The following is a 25,588-nucleotide window of genomic DNA, read 5'->3' on the forward strand; positions in this document are numbered from 1 at the left end:
ATGAGTGAATCTGAAACATTCTGATTTGCTTTGAACTTTCAAGAGGCCGATCCTTCACAGGATCCTTAGTATGATAAACTTGCTCACATGTTCAGCTTGGAAGCAGGCAGGTAGTGGCACCCGCCCTGTGTAACGCCCTCCCACCAGATGTCAAAGAGAAAAATAACTACCAAACTTTTAGAAGACGTCTAAAGGCAGCCCTGTTTAGGGAAGCTTTTATGTTTAATAGGTTATTGTATTTTAGTGTTTTGTTGGAAGCCGCCCAGAGTGGCTGCCCCCACCAGATGGGCGGGGTATAAATAATAAATTATTATTATTATTATTATTATTATTATTATTATTATTATTATTATTATTCAACACTCACCCCAGGCACAAACTATGTGTGGTACCTGCCAAAAGCAGCAGGCCTTCCTCCCCTATAAAGGTAAAGGGACCCCTGTGTTATGTACTGAAGTTCTCACCCTGGGCCAGCAGGGGGATACTGTAGATAGTTATGCAAATGAAGGATCGAAAGTGACGTTCAGTGATTGGATGGATACTGTAGATAGTTAATCAAATGAAGGATCGAAAGTGACGTTCAGTGATTGGATAGTTTTAGAAAGTTGTTACAGTAATGTGGTACTGGAGCTCTATATAAGCAGGCTGACTAAGCCCTTCAGTTCAGTTCTGTCCTGGCCTGTGAATAAACAAGAGCCACCAACCTTCCTAAGCTCTGTGGTTTAACCCACAGCGCCACCCGCATCCCATCTTCCTCCCCTACTCCCCTGTTAACTGTAGTTTGTTTGTAGCGTGTTTGTATGATTGAATGTGATATGCCAGTCAGTATAAATCCTTTTCCTGGTGTGACATGTTAGTTGGATACCACCCAACATGTCTGAGCTTCAGACACAAACTTACTATGTAGTCATGACCAAGTCACTATCCTGACCTCTAATGGATGAATGGAGGAAGCTGCCCTATATTGAATTAAAACATTGGTCCATCTAACTCTTTTTTATATTAATATTTTTCTTGAAAGAATTTAAATTATAAAGAAATAAAGTGATACAAAGGGGGGATGATGGGGGAAAATAAAGAAATGTATAAAAAAGGGGGGAAACAATATACAAAAATGCAATGTAATATACTCCCATACATTTTTATATAAATTGATATAGTGTTATTATATCAGGAATTGTCTTCTTTTTGTAACTTAGTCCTCATTCATATTATTTTCTAAACTGTTTAACATGGTTGCATTGAGATATATTTTGTTTATATTACAGCATATTACAATGCAGCAATTACATAAAAACAAAAACAAACAATAAACACTTAGATTAATGTTTCTGAATAGATTAACAAAGTTGTATACTAAATTATTCCAATTGTTACAGATATGAAATTATGTACAGTAACATGTTTTGCTTAAATTGGTGATGATAAGTAAAAGTTATTTTGTATCAAAAACAATTAGAATATATAGGAATTTATAGGACCTGGGGAGGGGAGGGGAAATTAAAATATGCACTTCATGCACACTAGTCTATGCTGTAAACTACGGGTACTGTTCTACCATATGCCTCCTTATTTGTGTAATGAATAAAATCAAACCAGACTGCATAAAAATGGTGTTGCTTCTTAAATTTTGAGTCAGTTTTTCCAATAATGCTGTTTGGCAGATTGCATTATACCATTGGTTCATAGTTAATAATTGTAATGATTTCCATGTCCTGGCAATAGTTGTTCTTGCAGCACTTAATAGGTGTTCCGATCCACATTGCTTCAGGCCCTGGCTCAGCAGTGAGTCTCTCAAGCGCCTAGCTGAAGGCCCAAGGTGAAGAGCAGGCATGGAGAACATGTAGCACTCCAGACATTGTCATGGGCCAGGCTTGCTGGGGCTCATGGGAGTTAAAGTCCAAAAAAAGCTGGAGACCCAAGAGTGGGGAACACTGGTGTAGACAATACCAAGCAAAGTGGACTAATGGTCACAGCTTCCTGTGTTCCTATGATGCATCTAGACCAGGGGTCAGCAAACCTTTTCATCTGGTAGCTGTCCACTGTCCCTTAGACCTTGGTGGGGGCCGGACTATATTTTGAAAAATATAAATATCCTGCAAACCGGTCCCACAGCTGCCTCCAGACCTGGAGGAGGAACACACTCTGCACGTGCTCAGGAGTGCAGCTCAGCACCACCCACTCACCACTGTTGTTGACAAGCAGCAGCCGCTCCATTGGCCCATCCCTGCGGAGCTCCCAGGCGGCGTACAGCATGCACTGCGACCCGTCATACGAGGCCAGGATGTGTCAGGAGCTCGTCCTACACTTGAGTAGGACCCTGGTAGAGACACATGCCCGACTGGCATGTTCTCTCCCTCCTGGTCATTTGTTCGGGAGCTTCAAAAGCTTTCTTCAGCGTGAACATCACAGCAACCAATGCCAACAGACACCGCCACACTTAGGGATCCGCAGAGTGTTCACAGTTTGTCTAACAGACCTCAGCAACTCAGCATTTTGGCTAATCTACTTAATTTACATATAAACACAGACGGAGCACTGCAACATGGCTCACTCTTTCTCTAGCATCAGACAGCAAAGGAAAAAAGAACAAAGGACAATAGTCTCACTTCAAGGAACACAGTAACACAAACATCCTGTCTCCGTCACTTCCCACTCTGTGGAGTCAAAACATACACCGTCCTGTGATAGACAAAAATCCCATGACTGCAATCACGGAGCAGGAATTCTAACATTGCCGGGCAGGCAGTGCGCCGCTCACCCTCCAGCTGAAGCCCCATGATGTGCCCGTCAAAATGCCCATGGCGCAGCCCAGATCCGCCGCCTGCCTGCCAGCCTCTATGGCCATGGCCATGCCAGGTTTACCTCAGCACGTGAGCAGCAAGGCTTCAGATTGGCTGCAGGACGTTCCTGCAGCCAATCTGAAGCCGTACCAGCGTCGTCGCCCACCCAGAGGTGTCCTCAGCTTCGGATTGGCTGCAGGAGCTTCCTGCAGCCAATTCGAAGCCGTGCCAGCGTCATGGAAGTCAGTCCCCGTGTGACGAGGCATCTGTGGCTTCTTTTCAAGGAAACACCACACTGGTTTAGCTCAGTGAGGGGCCTGACCAAGTGGGCAGCAGGGTCCCCGGGCCGGTTTTTTGAGCCTGGTGGGCCGGATTTCGGTCCCCGGGCCATAGTTTGCTAACCCCTGAATTCTAGACCACCTCCTAGTGAAGGCTAATGTAGTCACCAGGAGAGGAGGAACACGGAGCAGGGCCAAAGCAAGGAAGGGAACTTTGTGTGGGCACAGGTGCTCCATACTGTTGCTTCATTCCTTGTCCCCACAGTACAGGGGCACATCAGCATAAACATATTTGTGAAAGGAGCTAGGCCACAGGGAGCAGCAGGGAGCATCTGCGTTGGGCAGGGAGGTGGAATCACTGCAATGACTATGATCACAGCCAGGAGGTCCACCCAGAGGGGACTCTGGTAAGCAATAACAAGAATGAGAGTTGTTGAAAGGGTCAGGAATCTCGGAGTAAACATGCCCTTATTATGCCAGACGAGGGTCCTGTCTATAGAACAAAGCCAAGGTCTTCCACCCTGCTCACTGTAGACCCACTCTGGGGCTCAGAATAGAGCGGCTGCAGTGCTGGACCACATTGAAATGAACTTGATCTCTCAGCTCATCCCCGTGTTCTCTAATGCAGTCGACTTGATGGGCTTGACGGGGTCGATCTTGGAAAGAAGGCGAGTGCCCAGGGAAGGCGACTCTATGCTGTCTCTGATCCTTATCACGCTGCTTTTCCCCACTGCTGTGGCTACGGATGGGGAAACCCTGTGTACTCCTAAGAAAAGCTACACGGAAGGCTACTCTAGAGACGGGGACCATATCATTGGGGGTATATTATCCCAGAATATTTTAGACAATGAAAAAGTAAAATTCCAAAGTGCTCCACAGCCTTTTTCATTTGCAACGGTCGGTCAGTAAGTATTTAACACTGTTTCAGGAAACCGGAATGTATCCTCTGAGTTTTATCAGTCTCTGTGTAGCCAGACTCAGGTCTATGATGTTATTTCAGATCAGATCAGAACTGGCGTATAATCAAGCATTTGCATATATTCAGGAGCAAGTAGGTTTTGTAAGAATATCATTACTTTGCATTCATAGGCTTGCCTGGCCCCTCTGTTACAGATCTTTAGGTGCCAGGCAAAAACATTTCTCTTCTCCCAGAACTTTCGCTAATGAAACAATCTATAGCATTTTAAATTGTGGATGTGGAGGCATTTTTTGTGTGTGTTACTATGGTACGTATGTAATTTTTTGTTTTTATGTTTTGCTTTTATATTGTAAACTGCCGTGTGATTCTCGGATGAAGGATGGTATAGAAATTTAATAAGTAATAATAACAACAACAATAATAGCAATAATCCACCAAAATTCTAACAAAGCAATGCACCAGAGCCAAAATGCAAGGAGCTGGGTCGCCTCCACTCTGCCAGTAGTTTGCAGGAGGGAAATTTAGGTTTGGGCAGTTGGAATAAAGCACTCTGTTGCCAAAGAGCGACAAATCCACTTTTTAATGGATTTTTTTTGTGATTAGGAAAGTTATGGGAGGACGCCCTGAAAGGTGTGGGATGAATGAATGATTAGCAGAAAGATATAAAAGTGAGCAAACCATGATCAGTTCAGAACATGAATGCTCATTCCTGGCTATGTTCCACCTCCCCTGTGAGAGGCATTGTGTCTCTGAAAAAAAGTTGCTTGGGAATGCAGGTGTGCAACAGTGTGCTGTTGTGCTCTTGTCCAGCTTGCAGGCTCCTCTTTCCTTCTTGTTGTTGTTGTTTAGTTGTTTAGCTGTGTCCGATTCTTCATGACCCATGGACCAGAGCACGCCAGGCACTCCTGTCTTCTACTGCCTCCCGCAGTTTGGTCAGACTCATATTTGTAGCTTCGAGAACACTATGCAACCATCTCGTCCTCTGTCGTCCCCTTCTCCTTGTGCCCTCCATCTTTCCCAACATCAGGGTCTTTTCCAGAGAGTCTTCTCTTCTCATGAGGTGGCCAAAGTATTGGAGCCTCAGCTTCACGATCTGTCCTTCCAGCGAGCACTCAGGGCTGATTTCCTTAAGAATGGATAGGTTTGATCTTCTTGCAGTCCATGGGACTCTCAAGAGTCTCCTCCAGCACCATAATTCAAAAGCATCAATTCTTCGGCGATCAGCCTTCTTTATGGTCCAGCTTTCCTTCTTATTGTTGTATAAACTCCTCACATACAAATTGGAATAAATGCTCTGTAAAGACTGGAGATGGTCTGTCATTACCAGGATTGATGTTGCATAAACAGAACTTAGAATACTTCCTTCCAGATTACAGTATTTCCTTTTTACAATTTACTTCTTAAAACACTAATTGGTGTCTTGTGTAGTTGGCCCTCATTGTATATTCTCTCTCTCTCTCTGTTCCAAAAACAGAAATAGTCTGCTGCTGTTTCTCTCACACACCCATGTACATGTGCTTGTCCCTGCCCTCTTCCCTTACCTAGAGGGGTGTTGCCCTCCTTCAAGTACTGGTCAGCATTTCATTTGAAAATGGCAAAGAGATATCAAAAGACCATCCCCATACCATTAGCTCCCATTCACAAAACATCTGCCTGCCAGCCTGTGCTATTAACCAGCAATTTGGCTAACCGATGAATAGCTGCCATATTCCCTTCCTTCCTTCCTTCCTTCCTTCCTTCCTTCCTTCCTTTCTTCCTCCCATACATCTTTGCATACATACTTTTACAAATTGGGGGGGGGGGTGCAGACTCCCCATAATTACATGATTTAGTAAAAGTTAAAAATTAATCAAGTTTTACTGAAACTTTGCCAGATTCAGAACCCTCCTAGATTTAGTTATATGGAACCAAGCCAGCTTGGCAGAGCTGGATGGATGGGCCGTTAGCAGGAGACAAATGGTTTGATTTATGCCTATTTATTTATGCATATTTTAATGCATATTTATGCATTTATACAACCTGTACCAAAAGGGAGGGATTGGAGAGGGTCTCATTCTGCCTTCAGGACAGCACTGGATGCAAAGAACAGCAAAAAGCCATCCCTGGTGTCTCTTAGTTTCAGCCTGTCATTCCCAGCTCACATGGAGCTCTGCTCCTTCTCCTTCTCACTGCTAACCATCTCCAAAGGCCTCCCTCCAGCCTAATCATTCAGTGTTGCAACCCTAAAGCTGCCCTTTGCCTCTGCCCACTAACACCCAGCAAAGATGACACCCCGCTCCCCCTTGCCTGGCTGTCTTGCCCTCTGATGGTTTCCTTGATGGGTCATCACTGGCCCATATCATAAAGACACCACAGGGAACAGAGACCCTGGTAAGTGCTCCTACAACCCCTGGAATCTTGCACCACTGGTGGGGATTGAGGTGGCATGCAAGAACACAATCCAAGTGTGGTACCTTCACAACACCTGTGCTGCTGCTTAGTTTCCTTCAGGGGCTAGAATGTGGATACCCAACATATTGCTGGGCTCCCAGCTACCATCAGACTAAGCTGGCATGTGGAGTCATCAAGGATGGTAGGATTAGTTAGGTCTGCCATACATCCAGATTTTCCTGGAAACGTTCAGGAATTGGTCCTCAAAATGGCGTCCAGGTGGATTTTTTTGAATCGGCAAAATGTCCAGGATGTATGGCAAGGGGGTATTTTTAAATTTTAAAAATCCATTAAAAAGCCCCCAAGAGCCCCAATACTTTCTTTCTTGCTTGCTTTGGTGGGGGGGGGGATGTTCCGAAAAAGGGCTCAACAAGTTAGAGGGGTTGTCCAATATCTAGAAGGCACCGTCTTGGGGCTAACATTCGACAAACCTACAGTTTCCATTATCCCCGATGGGTAGCATAATCATCTCCATGCCCTTCTGAGTACTGTCTGTCTGTCTCGGGCATTTTTAACAGAATGTTTCCAGGGCATTTCACAATAGAGTTACTGAGGTTCACTGTCCCACTGCAGCCAACTCAGCAAGAACTACCAGCACGCCCTGGCCTTTGTGTTTGCAGTGGAAGAGCTCAACAAGGACTCTCATCTCTTTCCCAATGTCTCCTTGGGATTCCAGCTCTATGAAGATGGTCACAACATGAGAAAGAACCATGAGGCTACCATTAGCATTTTATCTGAGAGGAACTGGACTCCTTCCGTGCTCCCCCTGCCTCCCAGCGCATATGATCTTTATTACTCCTACGGGAGGCCGTCTTATAACAGTCTGGTCAGCACAGGTCCAAAGGATAAAACCATCCCCAACTATCATTGCCATGGGCAGAGCAAGCTGGCAGCCGTCATTGGGGCTCTGACATCCGAGTCGACCACTGAGATGAGCAACATGTTGCAGAGCTCCAAGGTACCTCAGGTGAGTTTAGCCCTGTGCTCTGTTGCTGCACCTGACACCCTCTCTGACTTCAAAATACTGGAGCAAGCAAACAGGACATCTGTGACCAAATGACATAATGTAAATTATGTGTTCTTTTTTACATGTCAATGATATGCATGTAAAAACTTGCATTTTCAAGAAATATTTATCTATTTACTTAAACTATTTGCGGCCTACTCTCCTTCAAGAGGCAATCCCAGGGCAGGCTACATTAAACTGATGTCACAGGTTGTAGCTTGCACAGTGAGAAGGAAGGGAGGCAAACCAACCTCTCCTTCTTATTAACTTCATCACAGTCACCAAGTGGATATCTTTATTTTATTTTTTCCCTGCCTGCCTCCACCAAACAGCCCTTGAACATTCTGAACTTTAAACAGGCCCAGTAATGGGAGGAGTGGTGGGGTGATTAGATTAGACCTCATTACTGGTAGGGTTCACACAGTAACAACAACAACAACAACAACAACAACAACAACAACAACAACAACAACAACAATTTATTTGTACCCCGCCCATCTGGCTGGGTTTCCCCACCTCCTCTGGGCGGCTTCCATAGAAACCAAAAATACACTAAAATACCACACATTAAAAACTTCCCTGAACAGGGCTGCCTTAAGATGTCTTCTGAGTGTCAGGTAGTTATTTATTGCTTTGACATCTGATGGGAGGGCGTTCCACAGGGCGGGCGCCACTACCGAGAAGGCCCTCTGCCTGGTTCCCTGTAGCTTACAGTAGAAGTAAGAGAACAAAGAATTTGGTAACCTTCACAGGACAGCTTACTCTATGGCCTTAACCCCTTCACACATTATAGTTAAACATGTTTGTTATAAGAGGCTAATTTACCTCACACTTTCAACCTTTAAATCAATTGGAAGGAAGAGAAGGAGAGCACATTCCTAAGTACATTTGTATTTCATGTTAATTGCCAAATTCCTAGGCTATAAAGCCACCATTGTACAACCCTAAAACTAAACATAATGACAGGAGACAGTCGACTGTAAACCACACCAAGAAAGTTGGAGTTAACTCTTGATTAGCAAAAGAGGATCTGCACAGGAGTGTCACAGCAACTCAACTCCTGCAGATCTTGCTCCCCATGAAGCAGTTGCTGAGAGTGAAGGTACCCGCCTCCCCAAAGCTGCCTATGTCCTCTCTCCTCCAGGGTTTTCACAAAGCAATCTGAGACTGAATCTACATGAAACTAACTTCTCATCTGACCTCTTGATGCCTCTCCTGGTTCTGAGAAATGAGTGGAGAGGGGAGCTCATTGCAGCTGGAGAGGGAGACGCCCAAGCCTCTTCACCAGCCAGACTCATCTCTGCCTCTTGGCCTTTCTCTTCTCCTCCTTCAGTTTCCGCCCCTGATTCTGGATTTCTCTCTACCACAGATTCCCCCTGCTCACTAAGCCCTGCTACCTCTTCTGCTTTCGGCACCTTCTCTTCCCAGTCTTCTCCCTCTTCCACCTATGACCACTCATTGCCCCAGCCTTCATCCCTTGGGGGACCCCAGTTGGTTTCGCTCACCAATCATCTGTGTCCAACGAGTCTGTGGCACACAAAGTGGTTGAAGGTTCTATTCCTTCAAAAAACACACAATATAAACCAGCAAGAAATAACAGCCCTTTTCTCCTTAGATCTGTTATGGCTCATCTGATCCCATCCTGAGTGACAAGGTCCAGTTCCCTTTTCTGTATCGGACAGTCCCCAGTGACACAGCTCAGTTCACCGGGATCATCAAGCTGATTCTTTACTTCCGCGGGACGTGGATTGGAGTAGTTTTTACAGGTGACGATAATGGCGAGAAGTTCCTCCAGGCCATGGAAGGTGAAATGCAGAAAAATGGAGTTTGCACTGAATTCATCTTAAAGATGTACAGCACGAAGAACCTGGCTATTAAAACCATTAATAAGATGGAAGATGCCCTCACAAAGTCCTCGGCCAATGTGACTTTATTTTACGGCAGCACCAGTCACTTCTTTCATTTACAAGTTCTCAGTCGAAATCTCCGAACGAGAGGCAAGATCTGGATCATCACAGCCCAGTGGGATTTTACTGTAGGTCCCCGGCCAGACAAACCAGACTCAAATCCATTCCAGGGCGCCTTGTCCTTTGCAGTTCATAAGGCGGAAATCCCACGATTTCAAGACTTCCTTCGGTCTGTGAACCCTAAAAAATATCCAAATGATATTTTGATGAAGCATTTCTGGGGTTTTGCCTTTGATTGTGTGATGCCTCCTCCCTACTCAATCCCAATTTATGGGAAAAGAAAATGCACTGAAAGGGAACGACTGGACAGCCTGCCTGTTTCAGTTTTTGATATCAACACCGTGTGGCAGAGCTATAGCATTTACAATGCGGTCTATGCAGTAGCCCATGCACTGTTGGAAATGAGATATCATAATACTGGAGGAGGAGGGAGGAGGAGGAGAAAAGGCCTTCTACCCCCATGGCAGGTATTATGACACAAATAATGTATCTGAAACAGAGGAGAGTTTTCAACAATGCCAGGGATGGTTTGATAGCCTCATCATTGCGTATGGTGTCCCCACATGATTTGTCAGGGCCCAGTGGTATCAGAGTCAAACAGGGTGGTCCACACAGGCCTGTGGTTTCAGGTTATAGAGTATACAGACAAGGATCCCAAGGCCAGAGGCATTTGATGTAGTCTAATATGTTTTTCAATTTCCAAAGCAGGCAGGTAAGAGGGAGAAGAGAGAAGACAAGTGGCTGAAAAAGGGTAGACACTCTGAGGAGACGTCTTTAAATGAGACCAAGAAGGACTTCATTGGCGCTCCAAATCACCTGATTCCTCAGGGCTATTGGCTGCAATCCCCCTTTCTGACACTGTCAGTGGGCCCTGTCCCACCCATAGATTTGAATAGATTATAATATTCATTCATTGCATTAGCAAAGGCACCATACGGTTTTAAATATATCCTGGATAATATGTATAGATGAAATCAGAGCATTGTTCCGCAAGTGCAGTTTGAAACACAGCAGGGGGAGATGCCCTCTCTGGCTTTCAAGCCACTAATACAAACATGCACCAGAGTCACATTTTACAATATTCATATTAATTTAAACGTGATGAATCAAGTTGCTAAATGAATGTGCCCTTATTGGGTTTTATGACTCCCCTAAAATTGTTTGTGAGCTGCAACTGGTCTGTGACCAAAATTAATACATTCATTCATTCACTAGCTAAATGTGGGACAGTCAGTTTATTTAAGTAAGCTCTTCTATCAGTTGGCAGTCATAATTATTAAATCATACATTAATGAAGAGAGATTTTTCCCTCCCTTGCAATCTCTGCCCTCAGCTCCACACATTTCTGAAGAAGGTCCGATTCAATAACAGTGCTGGAGAGGAGGTTTATTTCGCTGAGAATGGAGACTCCACAGCTACTTATGATATTTTCAATTGGATCGTGCTCCCTAACAGCTCCCTGGTTAGTGTGAAAGTTGGAGGAGTGAAGCACCATGGCCAAGACTTCTTCTTTGACGATGCTAAGGTGGTCTGGAAGGAACAATTAGGGCAGGTGAGACTCAAGAAAGACTCTGCTTTGGGTGCTCCACCCAAGGGAGGTAAGGTGGGTGGTTTATGGGGCAGCGCCCAATCCGTTGGGAAAGTGGGTTCGTTGTGCAAATGAACAATAAGGGCACAACCTCAATCTGCCAATATGTGATTGAATGCCATCATTTGCAAAACAGCCACTTTAAAAAACGCATTCCCTCCTGCACTTCTTTAGCACCCGCGCTCCATCTGCAGTGAGAGCTGCCTCCCTGGATTTAGAAAAGTGGCTGAAAAGGGAAGGCCGAGCTGCTGCTTCAAATGTGTCCGGTGCCTACCTGGCCAGATCTCCAACCAAATCGGTAAGAATGTGGCCAAGGCATAGAAACATATAGCGTTTCTGTTTGTGTTCTCTGTGTGTTCTGCATTTTCTTTTGAAATTCACATTTTTAATCTTGGATCAAACTCAGGAGAAAATAGTTCCCAGCATAAACCACCTGTGCACACCATTGATGGGCTGGAGTCTAGTAAGTCACTAACCCATTTCTTTATTTCAGCCAAATCAGATTCCAGTGTTTTAAGAATGAGCAGTATCTTTTGTCTTTTAACTGAATGTGTATTTGGTTGAATAAATGTAGACGAGCTGCTTAATTAGCTAAGGCAGCTTTGAACAGAGGGGTTAGGGTATAGGGGTCAGTTGAGCTTTATATTTCTATTCATCTAAAGTTACACATGCTATTTAGCAGCACTGGGCTTCTGGGGGGACCAGGCTATAGCGCAAGTCATCTGATCCAAAAGATGGGTGCATGGGTCTATGTGGTCAATAGTGAGATCCAATTTGTGTTTTCCAGATATGGACCGCTGTGAGACATGCAAAGAGGACTACTATCCAAATGAAGCCAGAAACAAGTGTGTTCCCAAAAACCTAAGTTTCCTGTCCTATGACGAGCCCCTGGGGATTGCTTTAGCTTCCTCTGCTCTTTCTTTCTCGCTCTTGGCTATGTTTTTGCTCGGAACCTTTATTAAACACCGAGACTCTCCCATAGTCAAAGCCAACAACCGAGATCTCAGCTACACCCTCCTCTCCTCCCTGATGCTCTGCTTCCTCTGCTCCTTGCTCTTCATTGGCCGGCCAAGGATGGAGACTTGCCTTCTCCGGCAGACAGCCTTTGGCCTCATTTTCTCAGTCTCTCTTGCTACGGTCTTGGCCAAAACCATCACTGTGGTTCTGGCCTTCAATGCCACAAAGCCGGGGAACAGAATGCGGAAATGGCTGAGACCCAGAGCTGCCCATGGCTTTGTGCTGCTCTGTTCTCTCATCCAGGCTGGGATCTGCGTGATCTGGCTGGGAACCTCTCCCCCATTCCCAGATTTTGATACCCGCTCGGAGCCTGGGTACATTATCCTTGAGTGCAACGAGGGCTCCGTCACTGCCTTCTACTGCATCCTAGCTTACATGGGTCTCTTGGCTTTGGTGAGCTTCACGGTTGCCTTCCTGGCCAGGAAGCTGCCTGACAGCTTCAATGAAGCCAAGTTCATCACCTTCAGTATGCTGGTTTTCTGCAGCGTCTGGGCGTCCTTCATCCCAAGCTACCTGAGCACCAAAGGGAAATATATGGTGGCTGTGGAGATCTTCTCTATTTTGGCCTCCAGTGCTGGGTTACTAGGCTGCATCTTCTTCCCCAAGTGTTATATTATTCTGCTGCGGCCAGATCAGAACAGCCGGGAGCATTTCACTCGGAAATTAAACTCTGGAGTCCAACAGCTTTAAATCTGGAGACTGAAATACTGCATGTTGTGTGGTTGATTGCCAGAATTCGGATATCTGAAGATTGGGCAAGCCAGTCTCTCTTCGTTTTTATCTCATTAGCCAAGTGTGTTTTCACTTGGCGACATCTTCATTGGCAACTGGCATAGCCTTCCGCTCCAGCCAGATAAGACCGAAAAGAGCACCTTGTCAGCAAATATTTCCACATGTGAGTGAATCTGAAACATTCTGATTTGCTTTGAACTTTCAAGAGGCCGATCCTTCACAGGATCCTCAGTGTGATGAACTTGCTCACAAGTTCAGCTTGAAAGCAGAATAGAGAAAGGTTCAACCCTCACCCCAGGCACAAACTGTGGTGGCTGCCAAAAGCTTCTCCTTTATTAACAGTCGTGTGGCTGATGGATGTGGTTTTGTGTGGTGCCGTTCTGCCCACTACAATCCCACTTCAGTGCGTGCTTCATGTGGAGAGCTGTGAAGCCTGCCCCAATGTTTTATTGCATTATACATAATGGGGTGAAGCACACATTGGGTTATATCCAACTAACGCATCCTATCAATGCCAAGATTTTCACTTGCACAACAGAACTTTCCTACCTCTCCTTCCCCTGCACCAGAGGATTGGGGGAACCCCAGTCCAGATTTAGTTGTGGGGGAGTTGGGGAAAGTTCCATTGTGGAAGTGTAAATCCTTGCCCTGGTGGGACATGTTAGCTGGATACCACTCAACATGTCTGAGCTTCAGACACAAACTCATTATGTAGTCATGACCAAGTCACTATCTTGACCTCTAATGGAGGAAGGGAGGAAGTTGCCTTATAGCCCTGTTTAAGGAAGCTTTTGATGTTTAACAGGTTATTGTTTTTTTTATATATATACTTTTTTTATTAAGTTTCATTTTCAGTACAACACAAAACAAAAGCAGTTAAACAAAGAGTACTCCAAGAGGAAAAAGAAAAGAAAAAAAAAAAAGAAAAAAAAACAGCAACAACAACAAACTAATACATACACCAAAATACACCGACTGACTTCCTTCCCTGCTGATTTCAGATTTCTAATTTTAAATAAACCTTCATTTTTAACAGCTGGTATTGGTTATTAGTTTATACATCGGAAGATTTACAACATACCTGCTATGGTTGGTAAGTTTCTATAGATGCCTCCAATATAGATCATAAATTTACTCCAATCATTCTTTGACTTTGTATTTTTCTGGTTCCTAATTCTCTGCGTCATTTTTGCCAGTTCAACAAATTCAAATAATTTAGTTTGCCAGTCCCTCACTGTTGGTATATTTGAACTTTTCCAATTCTGCGCGATTAGCATTCTGGCTGCTGCTGTTGCATATTGGAATAGAGTTTTATCTTCTTTTTTAATTTCTTCTCCAATAATACCTAATAAGAAGGCCTCTGGTTTTTTAGGGAATGTGTATCTAAGAATTTTTTTTAATTCGTTATATATCAAATTCCAAAACTTTTTAACTTCCTCACATCCCCACCACATATGTATAAAATTGCCTTCTTTTAATTTGCACTTCCAGCAGGCCTTATTTCCAGTCTTATACATCTTACTTAGTTTTTCTGGTGTAATATACCACCTATATATCATCTTCGCTAGGTTTTCTCTAATTGCGACGCTTGCTGGATGGCATGCCTACCTGTTGGATGGCATGCCTACCTGTGGTCAAATAAAGAGAGGGCCCATAAAGGGTTCTCAAGTCATATCATTAGGGGCCCATTGCTTGAAGTTTGGGAAAAAAACAAAAAGCTGTTAGAGTGGAGAACACCTTGGTGGCTATCCCCAACCGATATCCTAATTATCAAAAAGATAAATATGGAAGAGGAAAGATTGACATATGAGGATTTATTAATAAGATCTGAAGATAGCTGGAAACTAAGACTGTATGAGGAGCTGAGAGGAAGATTAACTGGTTGGATCCAATACCATCAAATAAATGCAATATGGACAAGAGATAAAAAAAATTGGAATGAATGAAAAGAAATCCAAGTTCCAGATCGAAATAATTGAAAGTAAAACTAAGTTACTATCTAAAATGTACGATATCTTACTAGAATGGGAAACAAAAGACGAAGAAATTAAAGAGGTTATGGTCAAATGGGCGATTGATCTGGGGCATAATATAGAATATGAGAAATGGTCAAAACTGTGGAAGGAGGGACTAAACATTACAGGTTATTGTTTTTTAGTGTTTTGTTGGAAGCCGCCCAGAGTGGCTGGGGGGACCCAGCCAGATGAGCGGGGTATAAATAATAAATTATTATTATTATTATTATTATTATTATTATTATTATTATACTGAATCAAACCATTGGTCTATCTTTTTCATCATTGTCTACAATAACTGGTAGGGGCTTTCCACAGTTTCAGACAGTTGGGCAGGTTCCCTGAAGATGCAAGCATCCTACCTGAGACCAACCACTAGTATTCCCACTTTGCATTAGGGGTGACCACATTGCTCAGTTACAAAGCACATGCTTTACATGTAAAAGGACCCAGGTTCCATCCTCCGACTCTGCTTTTGTTCAGATTAATGTCTGGCCCCCTTATTTCTTAACACACCTGCATGGCTAAGCCATGTGTGGAATTGTGAGACCAATAAATGCCTGGACACCTGTGCTCTGCTCTATCTTCGGAAGTCAATCAAAGGAGTCCAGGTGCCAAGGCAATTTTTTTTGGGGGGGGGGAGAGCCTTGCAGCACTGTTAGGATTAGGCTTGCGTTGGTGACTGACACAGAAAGAGGAGGTGGAAAAATAAATTCACAGAGGGGTAAATGGACGGACCTGGGTAGGAGCAGGGGGATTCCCCCTTTCCAAATTAACTTCAGCCATTTTAGAAGAGGGAGCATGGATGCTGGCTCTCCCTTCACCAATCTTTCTGCAGAGTAGAGTGCTTCAATGGAGGCTGGGGAGAACTTTGATCAGCCGAGATAGGAGGTTGGACAGGAGACAGAAGTGACTCAACATGGGCCTAAACAGGAGAGTGCAGTGTTGCTGCCTAGGGTCAGACTCTGCCTTCATAGATAGGAGCAGATCCAAGTGTCCCAACAAACCATGCACTTTCAATTTTGATATTGAAATCTTGGCGGGAGGGACAGGAAACCTGTTGAGACATCTTTGCCCTTCCATCCAGTTCTTGCCCTCCTCCTGAACTTCTGAACTGAGCCATGAATCTGCTGCTGAGCTTGAACTGTTAGGGCTCACCTACACTTCTGATTGTCCCATGCCTAGAAAACATTGGCCCAAGTGGTTTTTCACTTGTCCCTTACATTCTAGGCAAGAGTCGGAGTCTGGAAAATCTGCTTTCTAGATCTGAACTGAAGCAAACATCAATCTGGAGAAAACTCAGTTGATGTTCGCTCTAATTCCGTGGTAAACAACAGGTTTTCCGGGGGAGAAATACTGGGGCAGGCAGAGGTGTGGATGAGTTCTTACTTGCTTAAATAAATAGCTTTTTCTTACCTAAAAGTAAAATCATTTGTCTGTGTGTTTTGAGGAGCTGGGACATTTGCCACTTATAAAGTATAGATGATCAAACTCCCACACATTGTATCAATGGAACTTTCAAAATTATTGCTTGTCTTCTTACTGCTGCTGCCGCCTTTTAATAAGAATCTTATTTTAGGTGATGATGTGACTTTGATCCAGAGAAAATATGCATCTTCCCTGTCCCTGCCTTCTTCTTTTTGTAACATAGTTTTTATTTCTTTTCATTTTAAAACTGCTTAACATAGTTGCTTTGAGATATATCTTTGTTTATATTAGAGCATATGTCAATGCAACTACTGCATAAAGATAAAACAGCAATAAATGATCAGATAAAAGTTTCTGAATATATTAACAAAGTTGTGTTGAAATGTATTTACCAAAATTATTATAATTGTTACAGATATGATGTATGGGTATGTGTATTGCTTAGATTGGTGACCGTAAGTAAAATATATTTTGCATCAATAACAATTAGAATTTATAGAATCCATAGGAAGTGGGGAAGGAAAATAAAATATGTACTTCATGCTCACCAAGCTGTGCCGTAAACTTTATTGTTCTACCAAATGCCTCATTATTTGTGTAATCAATAAAGTAACACCAGACTGCGTAAAAACTGTCGAGCTTCTTTTGGCATCTTACTACTTTTAAATGTTGTGTTGGTTTTTCCAATAATGCTGTTTGCCAAATTGCATTATTACCATTGGTCCAGTTAATTATTTTAATGATTTCCATGTCCAGGCAATAGCTGTTCTTGCAGCAGTTAATAGATCTTAAGGCAGCCGTGTTCAGGGAAGTTTTTAATATGTAATGCTGTACTGTTTTTAACACTGATTGGGAGCCGCCCAGAGTGGCTGGGGAAACTCAGCCAGATGGGCGGGGTATAAATAATAAATTATTATTATTATTATTATTATTATTATTATTATTATTATGAGTTCTGTGTTTCTAATTTGCAACATACTGTGACTATTGTTATAGGGGGGAAATAGGGGGTTTGGCTTTTACTCCCCAACTCCCCGAGGGACTGAGTCCCCTAAGTCGGTCAGAGATGAATGGATGGAGGCAAGATCCACAGAAAGCAAGGCGATTTTTATTTTTCTCTTGCAACAGAGTTCTCCCCTCCTCCCTTGCAAGGAGGTAGGAGAGACCCAGAACAACTGTGTGCAAGCCCCTATAAAAACTTTTGAAATTGCCCACCCTGTACCCCATGACCCCCTCCCCCTCAAAACATCATACATACATCACAGAAGGAGGCAGTTTCCAGCAAAAATTTGAGTGTGTTGCTTCTCTCCTGTCTGACAGGATACCTGATAATGCTTTACTTGATTGCATTTTCTGGGTAGCCAGGCCATTCCTTTGAGATGGTAAATACTTTAGTTCCTGAATCTCTCACACATATTGATACTACTGGAAGGAATTTTTTGTTTTGACTATGGCAGACCAACACGGCTACCTATCTGTAACTGGAACATATTGATAGTTTGCTCAGCTTAAAAGATACTTGCCAGACTGTATTTGCAGGGAGATGTAAGCCCCTACAGTCCAAAGACAATTGGAAAGCTTTTCCCATTTCTTCTTTGCAGAGAAATATTTGAAGACAATTGGAAGAGTCAAAACGGCTTCAGGATTGCTCTTTTTTACTACCTCAGACACGTGGTTTATATACTAATGTATGTGTTTGCCTTGTACATACAGTATAAAGATCATTTATTCTATATTTGAGACCTTATAATTCTTTTTTTAAAAATTATTTTATTAAAGTTTTGATGATACAGAAAGAAAATAGAAAATACATAAACACACAAAAATAATCTGCTATTTACACAAACAAAAATCCTTCCCACCCCCGTGACCTTAGAATTCTTATAACACTATACAAGTTAAGTAGGGCCAGTCCTGGGGTCATGGGGACTGCCTGCCTTATAATCAAATAAATTTCTGTAAATACATTTCCCTAGAAATTTCTGTTTTTTGGACAGAACAGTGGGAGAGCTGTTCGGTTTTCATCCAGGAACTGTCTTCTTCCTCTATGCTCATCTTTGCAGCCCAATGTGATGCATGTTTACTCAGAAGTAACTCATTAAGTTGAATGCGAGCTACGTGCAGCAGAGGATCGCAGCCCTGCTGTCCCGTGGTAACAATCCAAAGCCAGATTTTTTTCTTTTTGCTGAGCGCTAGAATTTTCAACTGACAAAAATCAAAGCGGCGATATGATTTTCGGGGGGGGGGGGGCGGGGTAAAGAGAACGCAACTGTCCCGAAGCTCGCTCTCATTGCGCAGACTCGAAAAGGGGGCGTGACCACCGGGCCTGTCGGAGAAGAGCGCCCGCCTACCCGCCCGCCGCAAATCTTTCCTCGAACGCCTGCGAGCGCGGAGAAGGCTTGTCCATCACGCCGTTGTGCCCGCCTTTTCCTGCGCCGCTCTACAATCCCCGCTCTCGTTTGTTCCGGCACAGCCGCGGCCGGTCTACGGGTGAAAGTCACTTTGAGGGAAGAGCCTTGAGTGCCGCTGCTGCCGTTGCTGAGGTGCGAAGCGCGGAGGCCGGAGGGAGCCCGGGCCGGGAGGAGGAGGGGAAGCCGGAGCTCGGAGGGCTGGGCCCGGCCTTCTCTCGGAGACGGGCCGCGATTTGGGTGCTGGTTGCCGCTAGGCCGGACTCCTTCCTTCCCTCCAGGGGAACCGGCCGACGGCGCCGCTTGGGGCCCAGAAGGTGAAGGGCGGGCGCGGGGAGGGAGCGGGGAAGCCCTGGGTTCGAATCCCGCCAAGGAGGCTTTTCCAAGGCGCCCTTTTCTCGCCTCTCACCGCCCCCGTTCTGCAATACGGGGGCTTTAATCTTTCTCCGGGGTGGACAGGCTTCAGGCCTGGTGGGACCCGTTGTGCGTTTTTAATAATAATAATAATAGTAATAAATTTATTATTTATACCCCGCCCATCTGGCTGGGTTTGCCCAGACACTCTGGGCGGCTTCCAGCAAAATGTTAAAATACAATACAGTGGTACCTCAGGTTACATATGCTTCAGGTTACATACGCTTCAGGTTAAAGACTCCGCTAACCCATAAATAGTGCCTCGGATTAAGAACTTTGCTTCAGAATGAGAACAGAAATCGTGCTCCGGCGGCACAGCAGCAGCAGGAGGCCCCATAGGCTAAAGTGGTGCTTCAGGTTAAGAACAGTTTCAGGTTAAGTACGGACCTCAGGAACGAATTAAGTACTTAACCTGAGGTAATTTAAGAAGATGTGTGCTTAAAAGAGTAGATTCCAAGCCCAGGAATGCGATAAATTACACACACACAGAAGTCCACTTCCGGGTGACTAGAAACCCCAACCCAACCCCCGCCTCCAGGAGCCTTAAAGTATTTTAGCAATATATATTGGACAGTGGGGAGACTGGGACGCATATGTATATATTTTGTTGTTGTTGCCACTCCTGAAACAATTGGGCCAGGGCTCTTTGCTTGAGGTATTTGAAATCATCCAGGGATGTGCTGCTCTTTACCCACCCTTGATCCTGCAGGTATTAAAGTCGGAAGGGACCTCAGAGCTCCATCTAGTCCAGCCTACTTCCGGGTGTGTGGGGGACGGCCACTACTGCAGCATCCTTGATCGGTAGCAATCTAGCTTCTGCTTAAATCTCCTTCCATTGCAGGATGCTAAACAATCTGCACAAAATGAAGCACTCCCCCCCTAATATTTAGTCTCCAGTTCCTTACACATAATTAGAACTTCAGCTCCTACCTGCTGGAGCAAGAGGAGATAGATTTGCTCCATGTGACAGCTGGTCAGATAGTTGAAGGTGACTGTTGTGCCACCTCTTAACTATCTCTTTGACAGTCTAAATATAACCAGTGCTTATAACTATGTTTCAGAATTGTTGCAATGGAACAATACTAAGGTGGCTAAAAATTACGATTAAAAAAAAAAAAGGTTTTTAAAAGATGATTTGTAAATACTATGTTTCTTTTCATGAAATCTGAACATAAGCATGTTGGACATACAGTTAATCTCTTTTTTAAAAAAAAAATATTTATTAAAGTTTCAAATGTTACAGTTAATCTCCAAACTGAATCAGAGCCCCTTTTCATTGTGCTAAAGGAGGTCTTTCCATATAAATGAAGTTATGAATATAATGAACCCGTTATGAATAGCTACACTCTTTTTTTTTTTATAATAATATTTATTAAATTTTCCAATAAAACATACAAATACAAAACAACTACAATAAAGACAAACACAAACAACAACAAAAAACAACAAGAATAATTTCAAAACCTTATTTCTTAACCTTATTTCCCCGACTTCCTCATACCTCACCATTTTGTATTCTAGTTTCATTATTCCATCAGCAAGTCCCTTCCCTTATTTCACCATATAATTTTACTAGTTCCATTTCTTTTCTTACGCTAATGTCTCTGAAAACCAATATATTTTTTAAATCCTTGTCAAACTAACATTCTTCAATCTTATAATATTTAGCTACACTCTTAAGTGCTTTACAGGTCTTAGGTTTTAACTGCTGTTTAGGAAATACATGAAGAAGTCTCTGTGGGAAACATTATTTAAATCAATGGTTTCAATTGCCCCCTTTCCTTTGCTGTCACCTTGATGTAATTCAAACGTCATTGCTATTTATGTGTGAGATACTTTCTAATGTATTATTATTTGTTGTATAGTACATGTCTTTTTTGGGGGGGGTTTGCAAGAGGCTTTTTGCAGGTGTGTTGAGTTGGCCTCCCTTTAGTCTTAGCAAGGCTGCTGTACATTTTTTTACTAGCAGTGTAAGAATTTTAGCAGGGAGTGCTCCGGCGGGAAGGTAAATGGCGTTTCTGTGCGCTGCTCTGGTTCGCCAGAAGCAGCTTAGTCATGCTGGCCACATGACCCGGAAGCTGTACGCTGGCTCCCTCGGCCAATAAAGCAAGATGAGCGCCGCAACCCCAGAGTCGGCCACAACTGGACCTAATGGTCAGGGGTCCCTTTACCTTTACCTGCTCTTTCTGTCTTCATGCTTGGGCTAAAGCTCCCAGTGCTGAATTTCTGCCTGCTGCACAACTGTTGTAGGTGCAGCTGCATAGCTGAAAGAGTATTGATGGTGGAATGGAAGGGTTCTGAAATGGTGCAGAAGAGGAGGCTTTGGTGGAGGCAGCTTTAATCAAACTTGCTGCAGAACTGACAGGTTGCACCTGCTGGAAGCCTCTCCTTATAGAGTTACTGAAGGTACAGGAGTACTATTCTGGATTGCTTCTCACCATCCTACCAAGAAGTAACTATTGCTACTTTGGTGCATCTGAGATCAGGGAGCAAGACTTTTTAGGTATGCTTGATACACATGTTTCAGGTATGCAGTCATCAGGAGTGGGAGCAGGGCTTTTGATTGCATTAATTTCTTGTGCTGCAGATATAATACTGGGAGCTGTCATCATGCTCAAGGCAGCTCACAACATAAAAATATTTACATAAATATTTATGTAAATTATGAAGAAATTTATGAAGAAATTTTGCCCCTTCAGATGTTGCTGAACCACAACTCCCATCAGCCCCAGCAAGCATCACCATTTGCCAGGGATGTAGTTCAACATCTGGAGGGCCAGAGGTTCCCTTATACCTGCTCTGCATACTATTACTCTCCTTCCAGCATGTCCACAGCAATGTTGGGACTTGAAGCAATATCCTTCTGGCCTCTTATCAGGCAGATATTGGGTGATGGGGTTTTAATGTTGTAGATTTGTTAGTGGGTGGTGTACAGAGATAATACTGTGTTATTGTATTTCTTTGCTGCATGGATTGATAGGTATACATATGTATATGCGTGCTTGGTGGGCTGGGGTTAGAAAGCTTAACAGTCAAGTAAATAAATAGGTACCACTGTGGCGGGAAGGTAAACGGCGTTTCTGTGCACTCTGGTTTCCATCATGGTGTTCAGTTGCACCAGAAGTGGTTTAGTCATGCTGGCCACATGACCTGGAAAGCTGTCTGTGGACAAACGCCGGCTCCCTCAGCCTGAAAGTGAGATGAGCGCCCCAACCCCATAGTCACCTTTGACTGGACTTAACTGTCCAGGAGTCCTTTACCTTTTAAGCAGTGTTCTGTTCCCATGATCTGACTGTGCTGCCATCCAGTTTTTGGAATGCTCCTTGAAGATATAAATACCTTTGGGACACATAATCCCTTAACATGGGATATGGCTTCTGAGCGTTACTGCTGTGAATCTTCTGGGTCTTTTCACATTGCTGATTTTATATATTCTTTCAGACAAGAGAACATGTCTGAAACCATAAAGGAAAAGCTGGAAAATTACCGAACGGCTCCGTTTGACAGCCGGTTCCCTAATCAAAACCAAACCCGGAACTGCTGGCAGAATTATCTTGGTGAGTATAATTTATTTATGTGAATTTTTGCATCCTTGGGTGAGTAATGAGAAACTAGGACTATTCATAATCTGACATCTGAGTTGCCAGAGAAGTATAAAAAATATAGTCCTATTGTACCATGTCTGAACTTCCAGACTGTTGACTTTCACTATTGTAGGCAAGGTCCGTAGTGTACTGTGCAAGTCTTCCTAAAAGTTTCAGGCTGCAGCACTTCTAGATCTGTGCATAAAATGAGGCAGTAAGTGGAAACAATAGGAAAATGCAACAGGTCAGACCATAATATTATCACTATAATATCCTTATTACAAGAATGTGCAAGTGTTTTGTATATATATATTTTTTGTAGTTGATCTGGGTACTTTCTATAGTAGAGGAGGAAAGAAAGATTAAATAACAATAAAATAAGCAGAGATAGGCAAAAATAATGTCTGACGCCACCTTGTGCAGAATACATCAACAGAGTCTTGCAAACAGTTTGGGATTTTAAAAGCTGTCCCCTGGGCTCTGTACTAGAGGAGCTGCAGTGGTCATCTTCATAAGTCTGAAACATTTCTCTCTCCACAGATTTCCACCGCTGTGAGAAAGCCATGAATGCCAAGGGAGGAGACCCTTATGTCTGCCAGTGGTACAAAAGAGTGTACACGTCCCTTTGCCCCGTTTCTTGGGTATGTGAATGGAACTGAGCAGGGCTAAGGAATGTATATGTGAAAGAGAAATAGGTGTCAGGGTAAAGGATGGGCTTGATGGTGGTGTTTGGCACATTTCAGTGCTCTGTTATTTGACTGGAGGGGAGGTTCTGTGGACCATAGGCTATGTTGGGTGAAGCCTCAGATGCAATAGACAGGTGCTTAATGTGTGTCAGAAAACTTCAATCTGCTCAAAATGATAACCACTAAAACCTATTATTTTGCATAAAATTAATAATGGGAGCCTGATGTGTTCCCATATTTTTAGCTGTATGTGGCAAAAGAACAAGGAGGATATGCATTGATATGCGATGGGTAATAAAAGAACATAACTGGAACTTCTACAATTTTTATTGTATTTCCTTGGGACCTTTTCATGGACAAATTGCAAGGTCAAAATTTTCATAAATATGAGGATAAGCTAGATAGCTATGCAGGAAACATAAATATCACCTTGCGAGCATTGCAACATTTTGCAGGCAACTCCCACAAAACCCACCAAAGAAGACTATTATAATCTATAGTTATGAGGATTAGAAATGTGATTTAATTTTCTTCAAAGAAAGCTGCAGAATTCCATGTGTAGGAGGAGATCTGTAGTCTTAAGTCACTTTGCCTCTGTACTAGCCCAGAAGATATGACTAATCAAAGAAGCCTATTGGTCTTTTGCAGGTCACTAGCTGGGATGAACGCATAGAAGAGGGGACTTTTCCTGGCAAGATCTGATTGTCTTGCCCCTGCCAGTTGCTCCCTTTCTCATGACACTGCTGTGCTGCTGAGGTTCCCCCACCGAAATGCGGTGACTGAAGGATAGTCTGAAATAACGCTTTTTCTTGGTCATGCTGACTTGAGCGTCCAACATCATGTGACAGTGCAAATTCTAATAAAAGGCATAAAAACCTGTGACTATGGTTTGTGTTAAGATCGGCAGATTACGTGTGAATTTGTGGTATTGTTGTCAATGACTGGGGTGCTTCTTATAGCATGTAGGATACACGACTAACATAATTTTCCACAGCACCCCTCCTTGCTTTGCCATAAACCACCACCCCTCCACTTCCACTTGATAAGCAGTCTGGAATACTTTTGCACATGGAATTTCCTACTTGCTTGTTAGATTGGAGGCTGATCACAGCCAGCCTTCTCTTGCAGCTGGCCAGTTCCCACTTGGTGCTCATGATAAAGGAATGTTCCGCAGGTTGTTTGGATATGTTGTAATAAGTTACTTGAGCAGATGACAAAAGTCCCTGAGTTCTGTGCTTATGCAAGAGGCTGGAGCCTAGATAACACATTTTACAGAAGGGAGTTATTTTCCTGCTGGGCTTAAGGTTTGACTTCATCACTGCTGCTTTGGCATTGTAGCATAGGAGTCAACTCCTAGGGAGCAACATCACTTTGGGCCCTCAGTAAAATATTTGAGGGGGCCCAAGCCCCCCAAAGTTGATGGTCATTGCCAATTGTGCACTTGTGCCACATCTTGTGATGCAAGAAGAGGCTTACCTGCCCCCCCCCATATTTTATTCAAGTTGGCATTCTTGCACTAAAGTGATATTTTTTTCACACTGTGAGAAGCCCTTCACCTGGACAAAAGGAAAACATTAGGTGGTTGATTGCTAGGAAGCAAGCCCTACTCAGGGTGATTCAGATCGCTGTGTAAATATCTGTAGGGCTGCATTGTAAAGTGACAGACCTATGTACATTTATTATTGAACTCTGTGGATTTTGCTTCTGAATAAACACACAAGGTAAGAATGAAAGCCTTGGCCTTCGGGGCTGATTGCAGCCCTCCACACCTCTCTTATCTGGCCCTTGGGATTCCTCCGGCCATTCCCCCTTTCCCTAGGCTGCATCTTTCACCATCACTGAGCTTCCTCTGTGTGCTTCTGCCTGGCTGTGAGGTGCTCCTGCAATCTGATAATGCCTCTTGCTTCCCTGGATGGAGAGGTGAATGGAAAAATTGCAGGGCGATCCTGTATATAAATCCCACAGATTAATCGAGCAGGTTACCCCTCTTCAGTTTCTTCCAACCAGGGGGCACCCAAACCCCGCCCCTTCTGCTTAGCCCCGCCCAGCGTCCTGCGGGAAAAGGAACGCGACGAGTCCATAGAGTTAGCAATTACTCAGTCACACAGCGGCAGTTCTTAGCAATACTTCCGGTCTTAACCTTATTTCCTCACTCCTAGCAAAAAATTAGGTTGCGGCCGAGTTTTCATCAGAGAGAATGACAAGGAAAGAGCTACACCGTCCTGCAACCATAGAGAGACACAGCCTACGAGAGCGCTCTGATTGTACCGGAAGTTGTATTTTTTCTGCTACCGTCAGCGAAGTGCACCGGAAGTCCCAGGGGCATCGTCATC

At 43.8% G+C, this 25,588-nt stretch overlaps 3 protein-coding genes across 4 annotated transcripts in view; 2 read left to right on the forward strand and 1 right to left on the reverse strand.

The window, feature by feature from the left end:
* Window positions 1–3,645, reverse strand: part of LOC309345927 (gilatoxin-like) — a 25,764-nt gene extending 22,119 nt beyond the window's left edge. Inside the window, exon 1 of one of the 2 annotated variants that reach the window (XM_081869418.1) lies at window positions 3,582–3,645. The gene's annotated coding sequence lies outside the window, so the exon portion shown is untranslated. The remainder of the gene's footprint in view (window positions 1–3,581) is intronic. The other variant, XM_081869413.1, reaches the window with a different exon arrangement.
* On the forward strand, window positions 2,796–12,772 carry LOC309347208 (vomeronasal type-2 receptor 26-like; the record flags this gene model as incomplete). The annotated part of the gene is made up of 6 exons (XM_081871548.1): window positions 2,796–2,873; window positions 3,596–3,729; window positions 6,984–7,377; window positions 10,717–10,935; window positions 11,146–11,269; window positions 11,759–12,772. 6 exons carry the CDS (start codon window positions 2,796–2,798, stop codon window positions 12,676–12,678), a joined length of 1,869 nt encoding a protein of 622 aa, XP_081727674.1. The 3' UTR covers window positions 12,679–12,772.
* Window positions 12,773–18,549: 5,777 nt separating this feature from the next.
* On the forward strand, window positions 18,550–24,131 carry COX6B1 (cytochrome c oxidase subunit 6B1). Its single transcript, XM_081872166.1, has 4 exons — window positions 18,550–18,706; window positions 22,427–22,542; window positions 23,110–23,210; window positions 23,904–24,131. Exons 2-4 carry the CDS (start codon window positions 22,437–22,439, stop codon window positions 23,955–23,957), a joined length of 261 nt encoding a protein of 86 aa, XP_081728292.1. The 5' UTR covers window positions 18,550–18,706; window positions 22,427–22,436; the 3' UTR covers window positions 23,958–24,131.
* Window positions 24,132–25,588: the final 1,457 nt, after the last annotated feature.

Source organism: Podarcis erhardii (assembly GCF_964252035.2).
Source record: "Podarcis erhardii genome assembly, chromosome: 7".
Taxonomy (NCBI): domain Eukaryota; kingdom Metazoa; phylum Chordata; class Lepidosauria; order Squamata; family Lacertidae; genus Podarcis; species Podarcis erhardii.

Bases quoted from the DNA above. Each gene is read 5' to 3' on its own strand.
- COX6B1 (XM_081872166.1), top strand. From the start codon at position 22,437: ATGTCTGAAACCATAAAGGAAAAGCTGGAAAATTACCGAACGGCTCCG. The intron at 22,543-23,109 runs GTGAGTATAATT...CTCTCTCCACAG, and splicing joins CTGCTGGCAGAATTATCTTG to ATTTCCACCGCTGTGAGAAA. The intron at 23,211-23,903 runs GTATGTGAATGG...GGTCTTTTGCAG, and splicing joins CCCTTTGCCCCGTTTCTTGG to GTCACTAGCTGGGATGAACG.